This window comes from Paroedura picta, chromosome 1, assembly GCF_049243985.1.
Source record: "Paroedura picta isolate Pp20150507F chromosome 1, Ppicta_v3.0, whole genome shotgun sequence".
Lineage (NCBI taxonomy): Eukaryota > Metazoa > Chordata > Lepidosauria > Squamata > Gekkonidae > Paroedura > Paroedura picta.
This window is the reverse complement of record NC_135369.1, coordinates 89,400,775-89,424,983: the sequence shown is the minus strand read 5'-3', so window position 1 is coordinate 89,424,983 and position 24,209 is coordinate 89,400,775. Positions and strand designations below refer to the sequence as shown.

The 24,209-nt window shown below is 41.7% G+C and overlaps 1 protein-coding gene across 4 annotated transcripts in view; it reads left to right on the top strand.

Annotated features, from left to right (window-relative positions):
- Positions 1-23,997, top strand: part of KIF25 (kinesin family member 25) — a 66,952-nt gene extending 42,955 nt beyond the window's left edge. For all 4 annotated transcript variants that reach the window (XM_077347536.1, XM_077347519.1, XM_077347543.1 and 1 more), the window contains 5 exons: positions 2,140-2,316; positions 7,757-7,911; positions 8,926-9,114; positions 20,147-20,302; positions 23,716-23,997. In XM_077347536.1, coding sequence (XP_077203651.1) covers positions 2,140-2,316; positions 7,757-7,911; positions 8,926-9,114; positions 20,147-20,302; positions 23,716-23,873 — 835 coding nt within the window. In that variant the 3' untranslated portion in view covers positions 23,874-23,997. The remainder of the gene's footprint in view (positions 1-2,139; positions 2,317-7,756; positions 7,912-8,925; positions 9,115-20,146; positions 20,303-23,715) is intronic.
- Positions 23,998-24,209: the final 212 nt, after the last annotated feature.

The following is a 24,209-nucleotide window of genomic DNA, read 5'->3' as shown; positions in this document are numbered from 1 at the left end:
CATGGTGCATGAGGCCTCTGCCACCGCCTGCCGACGCCCCCTTATCCCCAGCGCTGACCACACATGCTGCCTCCACGCTGCATCCATACTCTTTCCCCCCACCCTGTCACGCTCCCACTTTGCCCACCGCCCTTTCCTGCCTGCACGGCCCCCTATGCTGGAAAAGCCCATTTTTATAAATGGGCTTTTCTACTAGTATATATATAATACTATATAAAACTATATAAAACTATGGGCTTGAGTCCAAAGGCACCCCAAAACTACTGACCTGATCCTTCAAGGAAAGTGCAGCCCCATCAAGAACAGATGGCACTCTAAATACCAGCTTCCATTCACCAATAGCCCTTCTGCTTTGCTGGGCGGAAGCTCGAGATTATTAGTCCACATCTGCTCCAAAACTTCCTCCAGACACAGCATGGAATCAGCTGGAACTGCAAGTTACAGTTGGTCATCATCAGCCCAAATATCGGAATGGCCTTGACCACTGGTTTGGGGTAGATGTTAATGAGCATTGTGGACAAGATGGAAGTTTACAGGTCCCCAAAGGGTAGTGGCAGAACAGCAGTCCCCACCCCAGCATCACCTTTCTCCAGATAGGTCTGGAATCACCACAAAACGGCACCTCCAATCTCAGCTTGGAAAAGCATTACAGAAGAATACCATAATTGATTACTTTGATAGCCATAGAGAGGTCCAGGAGAATCAACAGAGTTGCACTGCTATTTCCTGGCTCAGTATGACCAAGGCTCTTTCAGTTCCATAACTAGGCCAGAAACTAGATTAAAGGTAAAGGTATCCCCTGTGCAAGTACCAGGTCATGTCTGACCCTTGGGGTGACGCCCTCTAGTGTTTTCATGGCAGACTCAATACGGGGTGGTTTGCCAGTGCCTTCCCCAGTCTTTACCATTTACCCCCCAGCACGCTGGGTACTCATTTTACCGACCTCGGAAGTATGGAAGGCTGAGTCAACCTTGAGCCGGCTGCTGGGATTGAACTCCCAGCCTCATGGGCAGACAGCTTCAGACAGCATTTCTGCTGCCTTACCACCCTGCGCCACAAGAGGCTCTTTGCGAAACTAGATTGGAAAGGATCTAAACAATTCACCTCTTCCATGAAAGCTTGATACTGTCTAGATACGACCTGTTCAATCACCTTGCTCAAAAATGGAAGACTTGAGATTGATTTGTTATTATTGAGATTTCCCAAATCTAGGGTAGGCTTCTTTAGAAGATTCAAGGCTAGCGTGACCTTCTGGTCTACACTGTGCAGACACTGACCTAAACTGCTCTTGACAAGCCAGCCTTGGCATTAATGAAGTCCCCCCCCCTTCCGCTTAGGGGCCCTCAATACATCCCGAACACTTCAGGCATAGAGACTCTTAGGCAATGAGATGGGCAGTACACCAAGAGAAACCCAATCCCGTCTCTCAGTCTCAGGAGAAACCAGAAGTTTTCTGGATGGGGTACCATTTTAGGGGGAGACTGTCCTTATAAAGTGCAGTGATACTGCATCCCGTGTAGTGACCAGTTAAAAGCCATATAAATTGCTAGGAGGGTCATCTGCATCTTGATTCCCTGCCAGTTACTACAGTAAGGGATGCACCCATTACTTAGAACAAGAATGGCTCTGCTATGCATGATACAGTGTACCATTGTAAAGAGTGCTTTGCATGCTAAGTTTTGTCTCACTGTTTTTAGTATTGTGTTGACCCACCAGCTGCTTGCTGGCGAGCCACTGTCTATAAATATAAAATACTGAAGGAGTATGTAAAAGTATCTTGTAACCCTTATTGTTGCTTTTGTAAACAGGTGTGTTTTCTTTTCAAGTTGTGTTTTGTGCATAGATATTTGCTTGGGAGCAAAAAATGTATTCCTGGCATCATCCTATGTGGCTGAATTAGACAGTCAAAGAACTGTGCCAGTGTATGGAAACCACAGCAAATGGGGCAGGGTCTGATTTTAAAGGAGTCCAAGTTACTCAAGAAATGGTGTATGCTCTGAATTATGGATTTTTAGCATTTTGATAAGCATTTCAATGAGGGAGTAATAGACTCCTGGATCACATGCATAGTTTACTTTGGATTTTGTTTCAGCCTCTTAAGCTGTTTTTTGTTTTGTTTTTTGTTCTTTCCCCCCTCAGGCTTATTTCAGAGAAGCCACCAGGAAGTCATTGGGTTGAGGTTTCTGTTATAGAAGTGTATAATAATGACGTGTTTGATCTTCTAGCCAAAGACAACTATGGAACAACAATTGGTGTCAAAAGAGACATTGTCACAAATAAGGAAGGGAAGAGTGATGTCCCACTTCTTGTATATGAGTGAGTAATCCTATGTGCATTGGACCACATTTTTTAGCAGCATATAGTGACAGAGCATGCAGTGCCAACCCTCTTTATATCAGCTCATTTTCCCATCTCCATTTATGATTTGCCAACATCATCACATTGCTTTGCACGGTAAACATTTCTTCTGAATTTCCCCCTTCTTGTATCTTGCCAGCAGCACATGTTTGTCTTCTGTGTGTCAGGGAGGAATTTATTTTTGTCTACATATGAAACCTCAATATTGTAGCAAGAAGAGATTTTTGAGTGGAACTTTTTTTTGTCTGTTGTGCTATTTATCTATATATTTTTATCCTGCTGTTCCTCCAAGGTGCGTAGAGAGCATTCATTATATTCCCCACCTTTATTTTATCCAAAAGAACAACATTTCTCTGAGAGAAAGCGTCTGAATGAAGGTCACTCACAGTGCAGTCCTAAATAAAGTTACACCCTTCTAAATTCATTGAAGGGTAGAATTTTATTTTGAATTGTGCTTCATGACTGTGGACCAAACTATATGTTATGGCATCCACAGGTCCAACCCATGAACTTGGCCATTTTAAAATGCTGCAAGGATCTGCCCACAGCATGATGGATCAGACAAACATATTTTCCTCTGCACCTTTTCAGTGGCCAGTTAAAGCCCTGCAGTTGTTTCAGCTTTTGAAAAGTCATGGAGGAGGGAGAAACAGGTTTGCCTGATCTTAGAATCATAGAATCATAGAGTTGGAAGGGGCCATACAGGCCATCTAGTCCAATCCCCTGCTCAACGCAGGATCAGCCCTAAGCATCCTAAAGCATCCAAGAAAAGTGTGCATCCAACCTTTGCTTGAAGACTGCCAGTGAGGGGGAGCTCACCACCTCCTTAGGCAGCCTATTCCACTGCTGAACTACTCTGACTGAAAAATCTTTTCTAGCCTATATCGTTGTACTTGTAGTTTAAACTCTCCTCTGCAGCCAACAGAAACAGCATCCTGCCCTCCTCCAAGTGACAACCTTTCAAATACTTAAAGAGGGCTATCATGTCCCCTCTCAACCTCCTTTTCTCCAGGCTGAATATTTCCAAGTCCGTCAACCTATCTTCATAGGGCTTGGTCCCTTGGCCCCAGATCATCTTAGTCGCTCTCCTCTGTACCCTTTCAATTTAATCTACGTCCTTGAAGTGAGGCCTCCAGAACTGCACACAGTACTCCAGGTGTGGTCTGACCAGTGCCGTATACAATGGGACTATGACATCTTGTGATTTTGATGTGATGCCCCTGTTGATACAGCCCAAAATGGCATTCGCCTTTTTTACCGCTGCATCACACTGCCTGCTCATGTTTAGTTTACAATCCACAAGTACCCCAAGGTCTCGTTCACACACAGTGTTACCTAGAAGCGTATCCCCCATCCAGTAGGCATGCTTTTCATTTTTCTGACCCAGATGCAGAACTTTACACTTATCTTTATTAAATTGCATTTTGTTCTCATTTGCCCATTTTTCCATTGTGTTCAGATCTCGTTGAACTCTATCTCTGTCTTCCGGAGTATTTGCCAGTCCTCCCAATTTGATGTCATCTGGAAACTTGATGAGTAGTCCCTCCACCCCCTCATCTAGATCATTAATAAATATGTTAAAAAGTACCGGGCCGAGCCCCGAGCCCTGAGGTACCCCGCTACTCACCTCCCTCCAGTCTGATGAAACAACATTGACAACAACTCTTTGAGTGCAGTTCTCTAACCAATTCCCTATCCACCTAACTATCTGAAAATCCAGATTGCAGTCCTTCAACTTATCCATCAGAACATCATGGGGAACTTTATCAAAAGCTTTACTAAAATCCAAGTAAACAACATCAACCGAATTTCCACGATCCAGCAAACCTGTTACTTGGTCAAAAAAGGAAACCATCTTGTGATGCTTTAGGCCCTCTTGGCATTCTTAAATAGCCAAGTTAAGCTCTAAACAGCATCAGTGAACATAGATTGAACCAGTAGATACTGTGATGCCTAGTTTGGGTACGTGGGTCTCCCAGGTCCTAACAGTTATATTGCACTAGCAGTATTGTATTAAAACTACAGAAAATCTTAACGGTGCTACTCCCAGCAGAAATTAAGATTTCCCCCTCCTGTTCCTTTAATCACTGTGTGCAGCTACAAGTATTTATTATGCTGTTTTAGGAGGGAGCTAGAAGTTAGACACAACAATACAACAGACCTTTTCTTTTCTTCATAAAGTTATAATATTCTCTACCCACAATGGAGATAATTTAAGGCAGTATTTTTGTCTGTGGGTTTCACTAACATAAGCAAACCACTTCAGCTTTGTTTATGTGGCTCTCTGTTGTTGCCAAAAAATCCTGATTAAAAGTATACCAAATACACTGGAGGGTTGAGCAGACATAATTCTCTCTTTCTGGGTTTATGTTTCTATAAAACTTTCTATTTTATATTCATTGATTACCCCATAGTGTAGTAGGAACCACAGAAAAATTGTGAAATTCTTCGTTCCCGAGTTGGTTATTTGAAGTTTTCCTGTCATCACATAGAATACGCGTAACATTCTAGGTGCAGTGGGGGTTTTTTTCTTTGAGTTTAAAAGAGGAAATAGTAAAAACTAATTTCAAAGCAATATATGCATGATTAGCTTGGATGAGGAAGATGGAAGACAGATATTGGACCGCTTTCATTTATCCTTCACTATATTTAATTTCTGTTAAGCTAAGTAAGCTAAAATGAGACAAAATCATTGAATTCTTGTCACTCCTTTACATTGAGATTTGTAAAGCACAGGCACATATTACATTTCTATGCCTTGGTTGCTGTACCAAGAGGTAGTGCTTCCATTTGTTTCTTGGCAACTGAACTACTGCCTCCAATTCTATAAACTCAAGAGAAAATCCACTGAACAGTATCTGTAGCTTACAGGTTGGAAGGATCCAGCAGTAGATTGCTGCTAACGGAAGGGGAATCGATAGCAGACTTCTGACTCATCCTTCATGCTGTTCATTTGGGGGGGGGGGGTTCCTCTGTCCCACCCATACCCCAGAGTTTAGGAGAATATTCTAGGCTGCACTGCGATGTAGAGGTGAGAAAGTCCTGTTCTGCTGACAGAAAACCCATCCATCAGTGGAAATTACAGCTGGATCCAACCTCTCTCTTATGTAATGTAAGGAAACTTAGCAGCTGTTCCAGGATAAATCTAGTTCACCTCCGGATGACTGTCACATGCATGCTGCTTGGCCAGGCTCTCATTTCTCATCTTTCTCAACCTGTCCCATACAACTGTAAGGTAATTTGGTACCGTGGTCTTCTGTTTCTAGTGCAATGCAGCGCTGAAGCTCAGATGCAATATCATTCCTGGTTTATCCATTAATTATTGGGTCTTTCTTTTCCAGAGGTTTTAGTAAAGAAGCAATAAGCTACAAACTAAAATATATGTCATGTGGTAGGAAATTGGCAGGAGAAAGTTTCTTTTTTTCTTCCAATTGTTCTAGCAGCTTTGCTTTTATTGCAGTATATTTTACTATGTAGTTAATAACCTTCTATGAAGAAAAACCTTTTAAAAATATTTATGTCCAATAATATATGTTTGCATTGCGTTTTGATTCAACAGAATTAGTGGGAAAGATGTTCATAAATGCATAATATCAATAATTATACAGAGAAGATTAACAATGAAAAAACAAATCAAAACAAAGTAAGGAAACCATAGTACAAGGCCACCCCTACACTTTAGGTCTAAAGTAAACAACTAGGACTTAAATAGCATTTCATCTCTACATGCATAAAACCATCAGTATAGCACAGTTCCTTCAGGCTGGCTGCGAGGGGTAGTGTTCTGAAATGGTGTTTCCTGGTCCGTTAGTTCCTGGGGCAGCAGGGCTCACTGGCGTTACCTGTATGGCCCATTATGCACGGCCGCCGAAACAGCGATTTCGGGTCACATGGAAAACGCGAAGGGGGAAGACACGAAGCACACCGGTTATGCATGGGAGGGGGCACGATGGCGGCAAAACCCAGAGTAACTGATTATGCACGCGGCGATCCCGGCGCCGCTTCTGGTTGCGCCCCGGTCACCTGGAAGTTGCGCTTTCTTCCGCGTTTCACTGACGCGGCTTTTTCGGCGGCATGCACCAAAGCTGCAGCCGGTTGCAGCCGGCTCTGTGCGTTATTGGTGATTTTAGTCGCTGCCTTTCCACCCCGAATTTGCGTTATTCCCCCCCGTGCATAATGGGTCATAGAGAGCCAGTTTTGTGTAGTGGTTAGGAGTGCGGACTTCTAATCTGGCATGCCAGGTTCGATTTTGCGCTCCCCCACATGCAGCCAGCTGGGTGACCTTGGGCTCGCCACGGCACTGATAAAACTGTTCTGACTGAGCAGTAATCTTAGGGCTCCCTCAGGCTCACCTACCTCACAGGGTGTCTGTTGTGGGGAGAGGAATGGGAAGGCGATTGTAAGCCGCTCTGAGCTTCCTTCGGGTAGGGAAAAGCGGCATATAAGAACCAACTCTTCTTCTTTTTCTTCTACTTGAAACGAAGACAACCCTGAATATAAAGACCCACCTAATAAAGCTATATACCATGAAAAACAATTAACTGGATGTAACAGTAACTTTTATGAAAATGTAATTCAACTCTTTTGTGACACTCCTTCTCCCCCTGGGGTGAGGATATCTTGTTTGGTGAGTTTTTACCACAGGCTTAAGGGAGGCAGGAACTTCAGTGTTCTTCCGGCCACTAGGTGCAATTCACCCAACTTTCTCAATTCAGTTTCTGCATCAGAAGGGATTAAAATCATTTCTGCCAACCTTCTCTAATTTCCTTCCTGCCCTACTTAATTCCTTCTCTCCTTCCCTTTCATATATATATATATAATTTTCATATATATATATATAATTTTCATATATATATATATATATAATTTATATATATATATATAATTTTCATATATATATATATATATATATATATATATATATATATATATATATATATATATATATATATATATATATATATATAATTCCCTCATTTCTTTTACACCTCTGCTGGGAGTGAACACTGTTAAAGCCTCCCATCCAATGTACCATCTTTACTCCCATGGCCCTCAGACATCTGAGTCATAAGACTATGGCAGACAAACTCCTTTCCAAGGGAGAGCTGGAGGCACCAATAGAATCCATGGTCCAGGAGTCTCTGATGCTGGAGGGAGTGCTCAAATAGGCCATCCCAAACCCAGGTGCCACCAAACCTACCCAAAAGGACATCAAATGACACAAGACAGAGAGAGACATGGGGGAAAATATACCGAAACTCTAGATGTTGTAGGTGAGGAAAGAAAAATAGAAGCAATATTGAACATAAGGCTGAAGGAAGAGAGGGAGATTATCATGTATTATCATGTAACATTTGCTATATTTTGGGGTTTCTTCTAACATGTTTTGTTTTACTAGACCCGTCGAAGATGCAGTAGAGTTCATGGAGTTGGTTCAAAAGGGCCTACAGTTAAGAGTCAAACATCCAACACTTGTACATGCGCATTCATCCCGTTCTCATCTTGTGGTAACTTTGACTATAATGACAAAGGCTGTCTTGGGGGATGGCTTTGGTAAGTATCTTATCCCAGAAGCCACAGCTCTCAGTGATGTAACTAGAAAAAACATTTTAATATTAACACTGAATTCTAAATTAAAACTCACTGACATCCTTCTCTTTTTACTTAAATGCAGGCTAGAAAAATATCTGAGAATCACCCACTAGGGGTAACTGAGAAAGACATTTCAATTTAGATCCAAATGACAGTAGCTTTCTAATTTTATACCCCACCCAGCCAGTTTTCTCAAAGATCTATATGGCCTGCCTCTGTAGGTGCACATCTGAAAAACAGCCATAAAATCAGTTATTATCCCAATATAATCCTGCATTTAGACTATGTACTATATTGCCCTTTTGTATGTTGTCCCTGCACCAATTCTACTTTGAGGCTTCAACATGATTGCTTAAATTATTGTCCTGCTTTTAAAATATTACTACTTTTTAATTCATCTTTCTAAAATTGGGCCATTGCCGTTTAAAAACTAAACACTATACTTTCAAGGAGCTTCTCCCTCCTGTCAACCACCTTCTCCCCTACCTCCGAACAGGGAATAGAAAGGGTTGGACAGGCAGCAAAGAAAAAGGGAAATGAAAAAAAAGTCAATAAATAAAACAAAACAAAAAAGGAAAACATGAGGGAATGAAGGTGAAATTGATCCAAACAATTACAAATAAATACCGTATCCAGTTTCATAAAGCTTCAAAAATTCAGCCTAAATGTAACTGAATTTCATTGCTGCTTCCTGACTGTAAAATGCTGCTTTTTCCTTTGCAGCTAAATCCAAGATTTATTGACTAGTGTTATGATGTCACAATCTCTTTAACCAGTTCTCAGTGCAGGATACCCTTTGTATATCTGAGAGCTACTACATGCGTATGCAAGCAGAACAGTTGAACAGTTATCCCATTAAAGGGCCATTATTGGCCTAACCAAGAAATTACACTGAATTAACTTGTCTTTCCTGGTGGGTCTTTTTTCATTGTTGTGGGTTAAATGTCTTCATTCTGTGATTACTCCCCTGGGCAGGTGATTGTTCTAGCCGGAGGCTGAATAAAGAACATTTCTTCAACTCCCCACAGTCTGTGAATGATGATAAGCCCACCTATCCTTCCAGATCTTCTTCACCAGCCCAGTTTCTCAGTGAATCTACAGAAAAACATAAGCAAATGAGAACAAAACTTCTGTTGGTAGATTTGGCGGGCAGTGAATGTGTTGGTAAGTCAGCCTTGTGGCAACACAAATCCATGCTTGGAACCAATTTATGTTTAATTAATAATTAGTTTGTTTACTTCATTTGTACCCTGCTTTTCTCCCTGATGAGGATCCAAAGTATCCTCCATCATTCACCACTCCTCTTTTTTTATTCTCAAAACCTTGTGATCTGGGTTAGGCTGAGGGTATGTGGCTTGTCCAAGGTCACCCAGCAAGTTGTCATGAAGCATACTGTCCTCAAACAGCAATTTATTCAGTCCAAGGCCCATGTCAGAAATTGTTGGGGAAGAAGTAAGTTGGTCAAAGAGTAGCTTGTAGTTTCCTTCTATACCTTTTCAATGATTTAAATAGCCCCTCCAGAGCCATGGTTAGCTGCATTGGAACACAAAGACAGGCACAAGTGTTGAACATGCCCTTTTCATCCTAACTTAAAAGGGGCTATTTAAATTAATAAAGAGTCATGGGAGGCAAGACTTAAGAACTTCCTCCCCTAACAACTTTTCTCCCATCTTCAAAGCAGCCACAGTTAGCCACAAAGTATCAGTTTAAAGTTAGCCACAGTTGATATTCACTTCTTTCTGTTAGAAATTTCATGAACTCTCCTCTGACTTTTACCACAAACTGCTTAATTTTCCAAAGTACAGCTACGTATCTCCAAAGAAGCCTTTAACATTTTGATAAACAAATAAGCCTTGATCTTGATCTGAGCTCATCTTGGAATAGCATGAAGAGCAAAGATCAGTTTCGTGTATCAGACAGGTGGTACATCTAGTCCAGCTTCCCATTTCACACAGTAGCCAACCAGTTACTCTGGAGAATAGACAGGGTACAGAGGCCAAAGCCCTCCCCTTCTGGCACTAAAATTTAGAGATTTTCTGTCTGTGACTACGAAGGCTCCATTCAGTCAACATGACAAGTAGCCACTGATGGACCTCTACTCCATTAATCTGTCTGCTTCCCTTGTAACACTATCTATGCTCATCATTACCTCCCCTGGCAGTATATTTCAGTTCAATTACTGACATTTAATTAATTAAATGAAGAAATATTTCATTTTGTCTTTCCTAGCAATAACATTGGTTGCCTCAATTTGGCTAGTAATCAATGTGTTGGTAAGTTAGTTTTTGGAACACCCTATGCATAATGCTAAAACCTTTGTCTTGCCATAACTGGGTTTTTATCCTACACTGAAAAATCCCAGATTCTCCAGCTTGACACATAGGAAATGTTCTCCAACCCTCTAATCATCTTGGTTGCCCTCATTTGTACATTTTCCCCCATCAAAAAAAAAAAAAGTCCGACCAAATAAGTGAGGAAACCAGGGTTCAGCCCCCCAAAAAATCTGCACTATGCAGGACACTCACAACCCTATCGCTCATCCACTGTAACCTGCCACCCCTGGTCCTGGTTGAGGCCAGGCAAACCTCCTGTGGGCCAAGAACCACCAACTGATTCGCACCTGTAGATCGTGGAACCCTGCGGGGGTGGGGCATTAGGCAACAGGTGGTCCCTCAGATATGTGGGTCCCAGACCACAAAGGGCCTTAAAGGTCAAAACTAAAACCTTGAACTTGACCCAGGCTGCAAATGGCAACCAATGTAGCTGCCTCAGCGCTGGCTGGAAGTGGGTCCTCCAAAGTGTTCGAGTGAGGACCCTAACAGCTGCATTTTGGACCAGCTGCAATTTCTGGATCGAGGCCTGCATAGAGTGGGTTACAAAAGTCAGTTCTGGAGGTGGCCATTGCATGGATCACTGTGACCATGTTTTCTGGGGACAGATAGGGCACTAGTAAGCTCACTTGGTAAAGGTGGAAAAATGCCATACAGGTTACCCTTGTGACCTGAGCCTCTATAGAAAGGGAGGCATCAAGGATCACACCCAAATTTCTGGCACAGGGTGAGATGTTGAATTGAACCCCAGCCAGGTTGGACAAGCGCGCTTCCTGGTCTGCCCCTTTCCTACCCAGACACAGGACCTCCATCTTGGAGGGGTTGAGTTTCAGGTGACCCTGCTTGAGCCACCCAGCTACAGATTCCACAAATCTGGCAATTGTTTCCCGGGGGGAGACTGGGTGGCTGTCCATGAGGAGCTAGGTGTCATCTGCATACTGGTGACAACCCAGCCTGAAACTCTAGACCAGCTGAGTTAAAGGTAAAGGTAAAGGTATCCCCTGTGCAAGCACCGAGTCATGTCTGACCCTTGGGGTGACGCCCTCCAGCGTTTTCTTGGCAGACTCAATACGGGGTGGTTTGCCAGTGCCTTCCCCAGTCATTACTGTTTACCCCCCAGCAAGCTGGGTACTCATTTTACCGACCTCGGAAGGATGGAAGGCTGAGTCAACCTTTTTTTTTTTTTGTAATGATTTTTTTTATTTTCATAAAGATAGAAATATAGGATGCAACACGAGTTATTGATACAAAAAGCAGTAAATAAAATATAATCATCATTTGAAAATATACGACCCCACATTGACTCCACAGTGATATAAACTTTTGCCCAAAACTCTAAGAGCCATGAGTCTAAAAAAAAAAAAGGCCTGTTTAGATATACAAAAGAAAAGTTATTATTAATCAACTTACTTGAGAGATCGTAGACCTCACGTTAACTGCTTGATACAATCTAAGAGCTATCCTGGCAGATATTTCTAGGTTTAAGTTAGATGCTTAACATTAAACATTTCTTATAGAACAGTATGAGTTTTGGCCCTGTATCAGTACCCTGATGAAGGGAGAGGAAAGTAGGGCTTTGCCTTAAAGATGTACAAAGAAAAAAAATGACAAAAGGATTTCATAATTTCTCCTTATCCTTAATACAGATACACCTACAAACCATTTATACTTGACCCATTCTAAGAGCCATCCTGATAGGTATAAGTTGAGAGCTTTGCATTTTCTACAGATCAATATGAGCTTTGGCCCTATAATAATACACCAATAAAAAAAAAATAAGGGGGGAAAGCCCCATTTTATATTTCCAACACTAACGATTATATTACCTATATGCCTACTAAGGAAAAGAAACAAGAGAGAAAAAAGGCACTGCTTCCCCTTTTTCATAAAAATAGCAATGTAGGATACAGTATATGTTGTTAATACAGAGAATAATAAGATTTCCAGGTTTAGATTAAATGCTCAACATTAAACATAGAACAATATAAGCTTTCAGTCTTCTATAGCTTCTCCTTATCCTTAATTCTGATACATCTACAAAACAATTTATACTTGACCCATTCTAAGAGCCATCCTGACAGGTATATTTTCAGATTTACGTTGAAAGCTTAACATTAAACATTTTCTACAGGTCAGTGTAGGCTTTGGTCCTAGAACAATACACTAATAGAAGAAAGAAAAAATAAGGGGGGAGAACCCCATTTTATATTTCCAACACTAATGATTATATTACCTATATGCCTACAAAGGAAAAGAAACAAGAAACAAGAGAGAAAGAGACACTGCTTCCCCTTTTTCATAAAAATAGAAATATAGAATACAGTATAACATTAAACATAAAACAATATGAGCTTTCGGTCTTCTTAAGGGGGTCTCATCTCGAGGCTTGCTACATCTTGTCGTTCCCGTAGACTTATATTCTGTCCCATTGGCCTTTGGCGTAGAAAGTGCAGTTGTACTCTTTCCCGCAGAATATGCATCGATAAATCTTGAGGCCGTTGCACCTCCTGGACTCCAGTATCAATACAATTTTTTCCCCAAAGAGCTCCTTTAAATCGGTTACTTTCACTGCAGATCCATATTTCTTTGGATTGATTTTTGTACACTGTTGCTTTGAGATGGCTGTATGTCTTTTTAAAAAGGGTGTCCTTATCTGGGCTGCAGAACTCCGGCATCCCATTTTCCGTCTCCAGAATTTCAGATTTCTCTTCTACTGTTGGTTTTCCACCTTGTTTAGAGCTGTCATCAGCCACTGTTATTGATCCATCATTCCTGTTAAAGACTTCTTCCTTGGCATCTTGGATCTCCTTGAAGATATGAATTTCAGATTTCTCTTCTGCTGTTGGTTTTCCACCTTGTTTAGAGCTGTCATCAGCCACTGTTATTGATCCATCATTCCTGTTAAAGACTTCTTCCTTGGCATCTTGGATCTCCTTGAAGATATGAATTTCAGATTTCTCTTCTGCTGTTGGTTTTCCACCTTGTTTAAAGCTGTCATCAGCCACTGTTATTGATCCATCATTCCTATTGGAGACTTCTTCCTTGCCATCTTGGATCTCCTTGGAGATATTTTTGACCAATCCATCTATAAATACTTTGTAATCTTGGGTTTGTATCTCTATTAGATGAGCCAATCTTTTTAACATAGACATGTTTTTGACTTTAAAAAACCCCGGCCTCAAACAATTTTACAAGTGGCCAGTAGAGGTCCTCTGTTTTATCCTCTGGCATGTGACATATTGAAGTCAGTTAAGGCAGATATTCTCGTGCTGGCACAGAGTTTTCGTGAGATCTTCCCATTCACAGCTCTTATCTCTTATCTCCGAAAACCAAAACAATTACAATAAGAGCTTTTGCCAATTAATTTGAGTTGATTTGAGTCCTTCTTCTGCTTAGTTAGGAGAATTAGCCTGCCTCATAACGAGGTGGCTTTGGGCAGAGCAGAGTAAGAGGAGGGGGGAAACAAAGGGCTTTGATGCAGGAAGAAAGACGGAGAAAAAAAACCGAGAGATACTTGCAGTAAATGATGTTTTGGAACTCAGCCGATGTCCTCCCCTCAGTTCAAAACGTTCATTTGTGGTAAATCATCGTGTAGTGTTGAAGCAGATACTTTAAGATTAAAGAAAGAAAAGAAAGTCCGAGATAGAAAATGGCAGTCGTCCTCTGGACCTGGAACGCTGACAGCCTATAATCCAGGGAGATATACTCCCTAAAGGATTGGAGACGGCCCCAAGAACTTCCTGGGTAGAAAGGTGAGGTGGGGTTTGCGTACCCCTCCTCTTTTCTGCCAATTGCTTGCGCAATTGACCCCTGTCAGGCTTCAGAGATAGCAGAGCAGATGCCCTGCCACCCTCTCAGGACGACATCTTTTTGCTGTTCCCCTAGGCTGAGTCAACCTTGAGCTGGCTGCTGGGATTGAACTCCCAGCCTTATGGGCAAAGCTTTCAGATGGCTGCCTTACCACTCTGCGCCACAAGAGGCTCTTCAGACCAGCTGAGTTAGAAGGTTCATAAAGATGTTAAAAAATGTGGGGGAGAGGGCTGCCCCCCTGTGGCACCCCACATGGGAACCAAAAGGGGAGCAACAAGTCTTCTCCCACTACAACCTTCTGTGTCCAGTTCTGCAGGAAGGACAGCAACCACTGAAGGGCTGTCCCACGTATCCCCGTCCCAGCAAGGCAGTGGGCCAGAAGCTGGTGGTCGACCATGTCAAACGCAGCCGACAGATCTAACAACACAAGAATGGCTGAACCGCCCCTATCCACCTGGTGTTGGAGATCATCTATCAGGGTGATAAGCAGCATCTCCACCCTGTGGCCAGGACAAAATCCCAATCGATATGGGTCAACTGCCAAAGTTTTTTTCAAGTATGCCAGGAGCTGGTCTGAGGTGGCCCTTCAACTACCTTACCTTGAAACGCAAGATGCAAGACTGGGCAGTAGATGGCCGGGTTTCACGGATCCAGTGACGATTTCATTAGCAAGGGACAAACCCCCACCTCCTTCAGTACCTCAGATATTTTAGATGTGATGTTCCAAGCTTGGTGCCCAGCAACCAGGAGAATTTATAATTATACATGGATAGCTTTTTAAAAGTGCACACAAAAGCATAAAATTGATCAACTTAAGCCATCTTGTAAAGACATTTTAAGTTTTTTATGTGTGGAGAGAAGCAAAGTTTGGGGACCAAACACTCCAAATAGACATGTATCAGCCCTGGGGGCACTATTGGAGGTTAAAGGAGTGAAGGGTCTATTTAATAAGAAACTAATTCAAAAATACCTATAAGGTACCATACAAATGACACTTCTGGTTGAACATAGATTCAGTTACCATCCCTGTGTTTAGCTTGTTTACATAGCCAGTGTTGGAGGACTTCCCCCACTGAAAGAGAACAATACATTGGCTTACTTGAAGGATTCTTCTCTTCAGTGGGGCAAGGTCCTCCAATATTTCCCACCACCTAAATTGTTTGAAAATTGACCTTGCAGAGCTGTTTCCACAAATATTTGGTTGTTTTTTTAAATATTGTTAAAACTACTTTTTGTGATTATTAAAGAGTCTTAAGGCTATTGAAATCCTAGTAAGTTCTTATAGGGCTTGGCAATACTATGCTTGGAGGGATAAGCTTATCACGATACTGGAAAGGCATACTAATTTGTATAGCCTTGCTTGGAGCAAGTGAAATCATGACCTAACCAGTTTTGGAGGACTTTGCCCCATTGAAGAGAAGAAACCTTCAGGAAAGCCAATGTTTTGTTTTGTTTGACTTATTGGCAGCTTATATTTGTTTTGCCAGAATGCTTCTATTCTTATTGTGCAGGTGAACTTTCCATTCTTTAAGCCTTTTTGACTCTTTAAGACCGTTTACGCACTGGAGGTTTCATGCCAGGCTGCAGGCTGGAGTTTTAGTCATGGCAGGTTGCCCCACCTCTTCCTGCACCCACATGGGGGAGCATTTGTCCCGGTGCATCTCATCCCCCCCCCCCCGATCTGTGTTCCTGCACGGGAAGTGGGGCAGTGAAGTTCCCAGTGCATAAACGGTCTAAAAGAAGGCTTTTTGCTTTGGGTAGTTAGGCATGCAGCTATTTCAGCCTTGTGCATGCCTTCCCTGATTTGATGTATGCATTTTCCCTGGGCCTTAGTAAGCACAGATTCTAGGTATCCTGCAGGGATGTGACTTCCCTTTATCAGTCTTATGGCTAGTCCCTTCATTTATGCAAAGGTCCCTTTTTAAAATCAATTGTAGGTATTTTAGACTTTGGGCCAGCTTTTTTGTTGACATGAATGCCAAAATTGTGGTCACTGTGTCCTGTCAGTGAATAACAATTACATCTTGCACCAGGCATCCTATTCAAAAGCAAGTCTAGAGTTGTTACACTTATAGTTGACTCTGTGACGAACAGCTACAGTACACAATCATTTATGGTATCTAAAAAGCTTACTTCTGTGTCATGACTTAAGCATATATTTGTCCAGTCAATGTGAAAGTAGTTGAAGTCATCCAGGATTACAACATTCTCCTGTTTAGTCACTGCCCTTATTTCCCTCTCTATCAAGACCTGCCTCCTGGTTTCAGTCAGGTAGATAATGGTACACCCCTACTTTTAAGTTACCCTTAGGGCCTGATGTATCCATCCATAGTGCTTCCCCCATTCCCCACAGCTCCCCCATTTTGGCTTGGAGACTTCTAATATTACCATTCAAATATGTGTACCTAATTTCCCTTTCTTAGGATCCCTGCTACCCTCAACTCTCCATTTTCCTCAAATGAATCTCCTTTACTTCCCTGCTCTCATTCTCAAGGTCTAGCCCTGTCCTATCAGTATTTTCCCAGGTTCTAGCCCTCTTCCATCCATATTGTTGTTGTTGTTATTATTGTTGTTGTTGTTGTTGTTATATTTATTTCCCACCTCTCCCGACAGGCTTGAGGCGGGTCACAACAACTAACCTCATTGAAATTTCCATTAAAACATCAATCTACTAACATGACGGCTAAAAATCCCATCCCTCCCCCAATTATCAAAGAGGTGAAGAGGAAAGGACACTCCAACTCCTAGGGGGGGAGCAATGTTCCTGATTCGCTGACTCCAGCCTCAACCATAGACCTGGTGGAAGAGCTCCGTTTTACAGGCCCTGCGGAAAGCTGACAAATCCTGCAGGGCCCGCAGATCACCCGGGAGCTCATTCCAGCAGGTAGGGGCCAGGACCAAAAAGGCCCTGGCCCTGTTCTTACCCGCAGAGCATAAGGCCCTGCGGGGGGCATAGAGCCCCAAGAATTTACCACCCATATGAGTTCCAAACCAGAAGCTCTCCAGCTCCTGTTTGTTAATTTGAAAGCTATACTGCCATCTTTTATGCTAGCAGCCTAGTTCCCTTTTAGTTCAAGTGAAGCCAATCCATTTTGAAAGGTTTGGCTTGTTCCTGAAAGTTCCCCAGCTACTGCTAATCAGTCTCACTTTCACAATAGTAAACTCTCAGAATGCCTGCAATTTTATAGTAGTTTGAAATTTGTAAATGGTACACAATATTTATCAAAAGTGACTTTATTTGGTATTTCAATTTTATTCCCTTTGTGAAAAACAATACCAGGAGGGATTGTGTAGTAATTTCCTGTTTTATTTGGCTTCTCAACTACAAGTGGTGGCTGCTGCTTCAAACACAGTTCTTTCAGAAACCTGATTATTTATTTCCTAAAAGACAAGCTGCCTTAGCAAGACAAGCCATTCAATCAAATGCAGCATTCCAGAAATAATGTTTTGGAAACTGAAGCTGTGTTATGAAAGAGCTCTTTACGTTGCTGCCAAGGGTTCTTTTCCTTAGTCACCATCAGCATTTATTGTGTTTTTGAAAAGAACCTTTTCAATATACATATTTTATTTGCTGTAGGTGTTAACTTTATTTTGGCTAAAAATGTTTCTGTGATACTGTTTGTTTCCATTTTTGGCGGGAGGGGTGAGCGCTGCTTGGTCTGTTCTTTCAAAGGCAAACACTCCAGCTATCACTCAGTCCAGTTAATAAACTGTTACTGCTGTGATTAACTCCAATTGGTCTATAAAAGACTGACTCTGCAATCCTAAGCATACTTATCCAGAAGTAGACTTCATTGTTTTCCATTGGGGTTCAACCCCAAGTAAGTGGTATTATGTTTTCAACATGAATTCTGCTTGTTCTTAATTAATATTTTTATAAATTCAGAAGGACTTCACTGAGGACAACAGAATAGAACTAAATTATATTTAACACAAAGAACAGCCTTTCTTTTGTTTTCTAATATTAGTGACTTAAAGAAGCCCTTGCATTACTTTTTGATTGGGTAGAGGCACTTTTACCCTCTCAACTTTACATTCTGAATATTTAATTTGAATACATCCTCATGATATTCCATGTTAGGGTAAATGTTAATTTGTACCGAGATCCCATTATATGGTAAATGCCAACTTTCATGATACGTCAGTACATCCAGGTGAAGTTACAACAGACAACTTGACATGGTAAAATTACTTGACAAATAATCTGACAATTAAAGGTAAAGGTATCCCCTGTGCAAGCACCGAGTCATGTCTGACCCTTGGGGTGACGCCCTCCAGCGTTTTCATGGCAGACTCAATACGGGGTGGTTTGCCAGTGCCTTCCCCAGTCATGACCGTTTACCCCCCAGCAAGCTGGGTACTCATTTTACCGACCTCGGAAGGATGGAAGGCTGAGTCAACCTTGAGCCGGCTGCTGGGATTGAACTCCCAGCCTTATGGGCAAAGCTTTCAGACGGCTGCCTTACCACTCTGCGCCACAAGAGGCTCAATCTGACAATTAGGCCTCTGTATAAAAATCATTTAAAAATGATTTTGGGATAGGTAAACTATACCTCTAGCTTAATAATTCCATAGGCAGCCATCTTGAAAAACTGAGCTATATTTTACCTTTCAGACAAACTACCTTACATTTTATTTCTTTGTTGCCTGTACATCATCTCAAATTGTAAAATATTTAATATACTTAATATTTTAAAGAACAAGTCTTGTTTTCTAATACTAGAGCCTTAAAAATAACCTTGCTTAATTCTCAATTTTTTAAATATTCTTAACATTTTCATAAGGAAAAAGATTGTTTGTATTAGTAAACTTTGTGTTTTAGGGCAGTTCAAATGCTATTGTACTGACTGGATGTAACAGACCAGAAAAATGCTGAGAATGCATTATGCAGGCGGTGTATAATTTATTGCCAGTGAAGAACTGCCTATTTTAGTCTCATGTAAGATGAGAAAATAACTATTTCATGACACAACCATCAGTAAATGTATTTATTTCTTCTTTGTTTAACAGACAAAAATATTATCCCAACTGAAAATGTTGCCTAGTTTTTCATGATCTCTGGGTATTCACATAAATGAGCCCTGTGTATCTGTTTGTGAAGAGTCCTGATTAAGAACATTCAGGAACTAGGCTTTTAGATGCCAAATCAAGTCTGAGCAATTGTGCATGCCCAGGAGGTGAAGTTGTAACTTCACCCTCAGTTCTCTTTCAGCCTTCAACAGCAACATCAGTGGAACCATTCTGCTTAGAAAGAAATTCTGTCCCTTTCATCTTTACTACAGCATTTACCCTCTTTTTTCTCTTCTCACTTTTATCTTAATTTTTGAATGATTTAAAAGATTTTTAAAAATATATGCCCTGCATCCATTTCACAAACTCTGGGCGGGCGGTCCCGACATTGGATCTGGGCTCCCTGGGTTCATCTGAATGATCTGATTGCCTCACTCCCATATTAGCAATCTGATGTCCCTCGGCTAACGTGGGGCAGTTGGGGGGGAGGTTAGTTGGGTTAGTTAGTGCTCGCCTGTTGCCTAACATTGATAGTGTGAATTGGTTTTAATGGTTTTAACTATGGGTTTTATTGTAATTTTTATCATGTAAACCACCGTGAGCCTAAGGCAACGGTGATATAAAAGTTTACTAATAACAATAATAAAATAATAACAATCCAGTTTGGTAGTGTGTTCAGTGATGGGGGCCAAGTTACATTGTCAACAGCTTTTTCTGCACCTAAAATTAGAAATGCTGCTTTCTTTGTTTTCTTATTCACAAGTTCAGTCGCATCCATTGTCTTTCATGTACCTTTTTTTATACAGATCCGGATTGGTCACTATGCATTAGATCTAGGATGTACTTCCTTAATCTTTCTGCCATTATTGAAGCAAAAATTTTTAGTTGATATATTAGTTGATATAACTGTGGTAAAGTTTCTTCAGTGCCTACTTTGGATATTAATGATACATGGCTTCTTGCTACGTTGAAGGTATTGACTTTCTTTTACCTCATTCATTACTCTCTGTAGTGGTATTAATGCTGATTTTTTTCGACCCCCCCAGGAATGTCTGGTGTGACTGGAGCAGTGCTCAGAGAAACCTCCTTCATTAATCGCAGCTTGTCTGCTCTGGCAGATGTACTTGCAGCAATATCAGAAAATCGCTCTCACGTTCCCTATCGAAACAGCAAACTTACACATTTGCTCCAGGACTCTATTGGTGATTATAGCCTTTGTTATACATTTCATTTTTTTTTAGAAGATCTGTAACCTGTTTCTCAACCAAAGGTTTCCAAGGCATCTTCTAGACTAAAACAGATACCAGTTATTAGTGTCCATCAGCAATCTTGTTCTTGTATTTTGTTCTATTTGAAAGTTTTGAACAGCTATTGGAGACATCCCCACACAAGTGCAGCCTGGTTATGATCAAGGCCTAGATTACTGTGGCTAGATGTAATCTATCAAGGAAAGAACACAGCCAGCATATCAATCAGATCTGGGCAAAAGTCATATCAGAGGTCTGTGTTTCCATTTGTAGACATGAATCTTACAGCATTTCTTGGCTGTGAATTTAGGAACAGGCTGAGTGTTGATTCCTGGTTGCTAATAGGAATATGCGAGCCATCATGGAGTATTGGTTAAGAACAGTGACCTCTAATTTGGAGAACCAGGTTTGATTTCCCACTTTTCCACTTGCAGCTACCAAACCTTGGGCCAGTCACAGTTCTCTGAGAGTTCTCTCAGCCCCACCTACTTCATAGGGAGTCTGTTGTGGGGAGAGGAAGGGTAGGCGATTGTAAGCCACTTTGAGACTCCTTTGGGTAATAAAACGTGGGATACAAAAAACCAGCTCTCCTATTATTAACCAACAGTACCTCTGTCTTGTTGGTAGCAAACATCAGTTACTATTTCCAGTTCAGAATACTCATTGTCTAACATAGAATTAAAATAAATCTGAAGTCCTCTGGTTCTGTCCTTTTATTCCTGGCAGCATCCTTGAGACATTTAACAGCTGGGTGACAAACAGAAATTCAACAGGTAAAGAAGATTCCTTATCTTTGAATCTCCCTGCCAAGAAAAGCTGTCCCTGTTGAAGTTCAGTCTGTCTCGGAGCTGTTATTTATATAGGAGCCCATCGACAAAAAAGGTGAGAAGTCTTTGTTACTCTTCCTTTCTTTGTAGGTTGGCCATGTAAATGAAATAACATGATTTTGGAAACAGTCCTTGTGCAACCTAGCATGTTTTCAATCATTCTGAAGGCATTCTGAGCCTTCGGGGAGGGCGGTATATAAATCTAAATAAATAAAATAAATAAATATATTGTTGTTATCCTATAGTGGCATTTATATCAGGAAGACGTTTAGGGCAGTGGTCCCCAACCTTTTTATCACCAGGGACCACTCAACGCTTGACAATTTTACTGAGGCCCGGTGTGTGTGTGGGGGGGTAGTTTACTCCTCTACTCTCAACCACTGCCCTAATGCTCTCTGATCGCTATGGTTATGTTTAAACATCCCTTCAAAATAAGATACAGACACGCCACAACAATGAACATAAGGAACATTTTATTTTCATGGAAATTTTAACTCATGACAATGACAAATCAATGGGAACCCTGAGCTTGCTTCTCTGCAACGAGATAGTCCCACCTGGGAGTGATGGGAGACAATGACACCCGAAGTGTGTTGTAAAGGGCCGCGGGGGTGGTGGTGGTGAAGTAAAGGGCCGGGGGGGGGGAGAGAAGGCGTCCTTCGTGGCCCACCTCCAATTAGTCAAAGGACCACATGTGGTCCACGGCCCACACGTTGGGAATCGCTAGTTTAGAATATAGTCCAGGGGAATGTTCATTTGAGCAAGTCCCAACTTATAATTAAGAATTTCTTTGCTACCTAAACTACAGTTGTCTAGTGAAACCATATGAAAAAAAAAACATTTTAGTAAGATTTCTGGCTTCAATCTTTACCTAGTACTGTTTTTTTACTACTTTTCAGCTATATTGCTTTTATTGTTTAAATTTCATTCTAGAGACCATTTTTTCCTCACAGTTATTTGCTCTCTTCACTTGTGTGTGCAGTCATATACAGATAGAATCTTTTTTACTAGAGTGCATACTAATTTTATCCTGCCTTCTGCCCTTAAAGAAATCACCTTCTGTTTGTGGTGACTAAAATACTAGTGCTTTCTGCTACCCAAAAAGGCATGTCAGGAGACAGGTGTTTGTGGGGAATGGCTAGGAAGAGGTCAAGTAACTTAGCATAGGACTGAAATCGCCTATGTTTACGAGGTAATGGACTCCTTAAGAACTCAAGGTAGACAACACAGTAAATCAAATAATAAGTAGGCTTCATTACAGCAGAAATCAAAATAAAATAGACATCAAACCAACATAGAACAGGCACACTAACAAGTTAACAGAAATGAAATAAAGTGTGGAAATGAATAGAGTCTGGGGAAAGTGGGTCAGTGGAAGAGATATTTACCAGTCTTGGCAAGGTGGGAGGACAGACAGGATGACACGGTGACCAGCAAGTTGACAGGCAATCTGGATGGATCTGATGTCCAGAGAGGCAATTTGTCTTGCCAGGGAAGGGATTTTAATACCCTGTTGGAGGGCTGTGCCTGCTGGAAACTGTAGATACACAAGATGGGCTGGCTCAGGATTGAGACAAAAGGGAGATGGGTGGTTCTCAACTGCCCTAATGCCACGATCTCTACAGCAGGGGTGGCAGAAGATAACAATTTAACAGAATAGTAATCAAACAGGCCCGTGGTTTAGATTTGGATACATGAATTCCTGGGAGGGAGGTTCAGGGGTCCAGTGGGTGTTGTTGATTCCAGCTGATCTCAACCAAATGCCTAGTGGAAGAGCTCCCTTTGCAGGCCCTGCGAAACTGCTTGAGTCCGTCAGGACCCTGATTTCCTCTGGGAGCTCATTCCAGGGGGGGGGGGGGGGGGCGTGGGCAGGACAGAGAAGCCTCTGGCCATAGTTCAGGTCAAGTGGGCTTTTGGGTCAGGGACCAGTAGCCAGTTGGCAGTGGCAGAACATAAGGCTCTTTGAGCGGCGTAGGCAGAAAGGCAGTCCCTCAGGTACACTGGGCCCTGACTGCATATGGCCTTGAAGGTGATTAGCAAAACCTCTAGCGTCCAGGATCATGCCAAATTTCCTGGCGGAGTAAGCCACTGAGAGCTGCACACCATCTGTTACAAATCTAGACCACAGAGAGAAGGGAAAGCCACAACAGATGCAACAGGGTTCTGATGGTTGTAGTAATGCAACTCAGTATTTCTGAGACAAAATGCATTGTTTGTATTATCCATTAAATGAGTAAATGAACCATGACAATCCCAGATTAAACCGCCAGTGTGGAAGCAACTGGTATTCTGTGCTACCAGTCCATAATGAAATAGACGGATAGAACACTTTTTACACTAGCAGAGCATTATGGAATGGATAAATGGTAACCTTACCCTGTAGTTTATACTGAATAATGGCCATCCGGTCCTGTTTTCCATAAATAAATGCTCTGTGCAATTGAAACAGTCCTGCTGTTGACCGCTGGACAACTCCTCCCGTTAGCATTTTTGCAACATATTGAAATATCCATAAAAATGTTTCTTCTTCATTTTCCTTAGGTGGTGATGCAAAATTACTGCTGGTGTTGTGTGTCTCCCCCAGCCCAAAGTACATAACAGAGTCCCTGCAGACCTTGGGATTTGGAACACGGGCAAGACAAGTTCAGCGAGGACAAGCCAAGAAGAGAAACCAACCAGGGCCGAGCAAATCCAAATAAAAAAGCAGGACTGTGGTTAAAGTGTTATTAATGAGTTCCTGAGACTGAAATCTAGCTTGTTTTTGTAAGATGTAAACTGCCAGTTCAAATAAACACTATTCCATGTGGATTAGCAACCCATAAACTTGCTGGGTGACATCTTCATTCCAACAATAATAGCAGGATTATCAAAATGCCACCACATGGGGAAGGAGGATGAGCTTGTCTGTTGCCCCTTCTGGGAAGAGCAGAGTTGAGAAGACACATCTTTGAAGGGCAGCAGAACTGTCATGATACAGACTTCTGCAGTGCTACTTTTAGCAGCATTGAGCAACCACAATGCATCAAGACACTCCA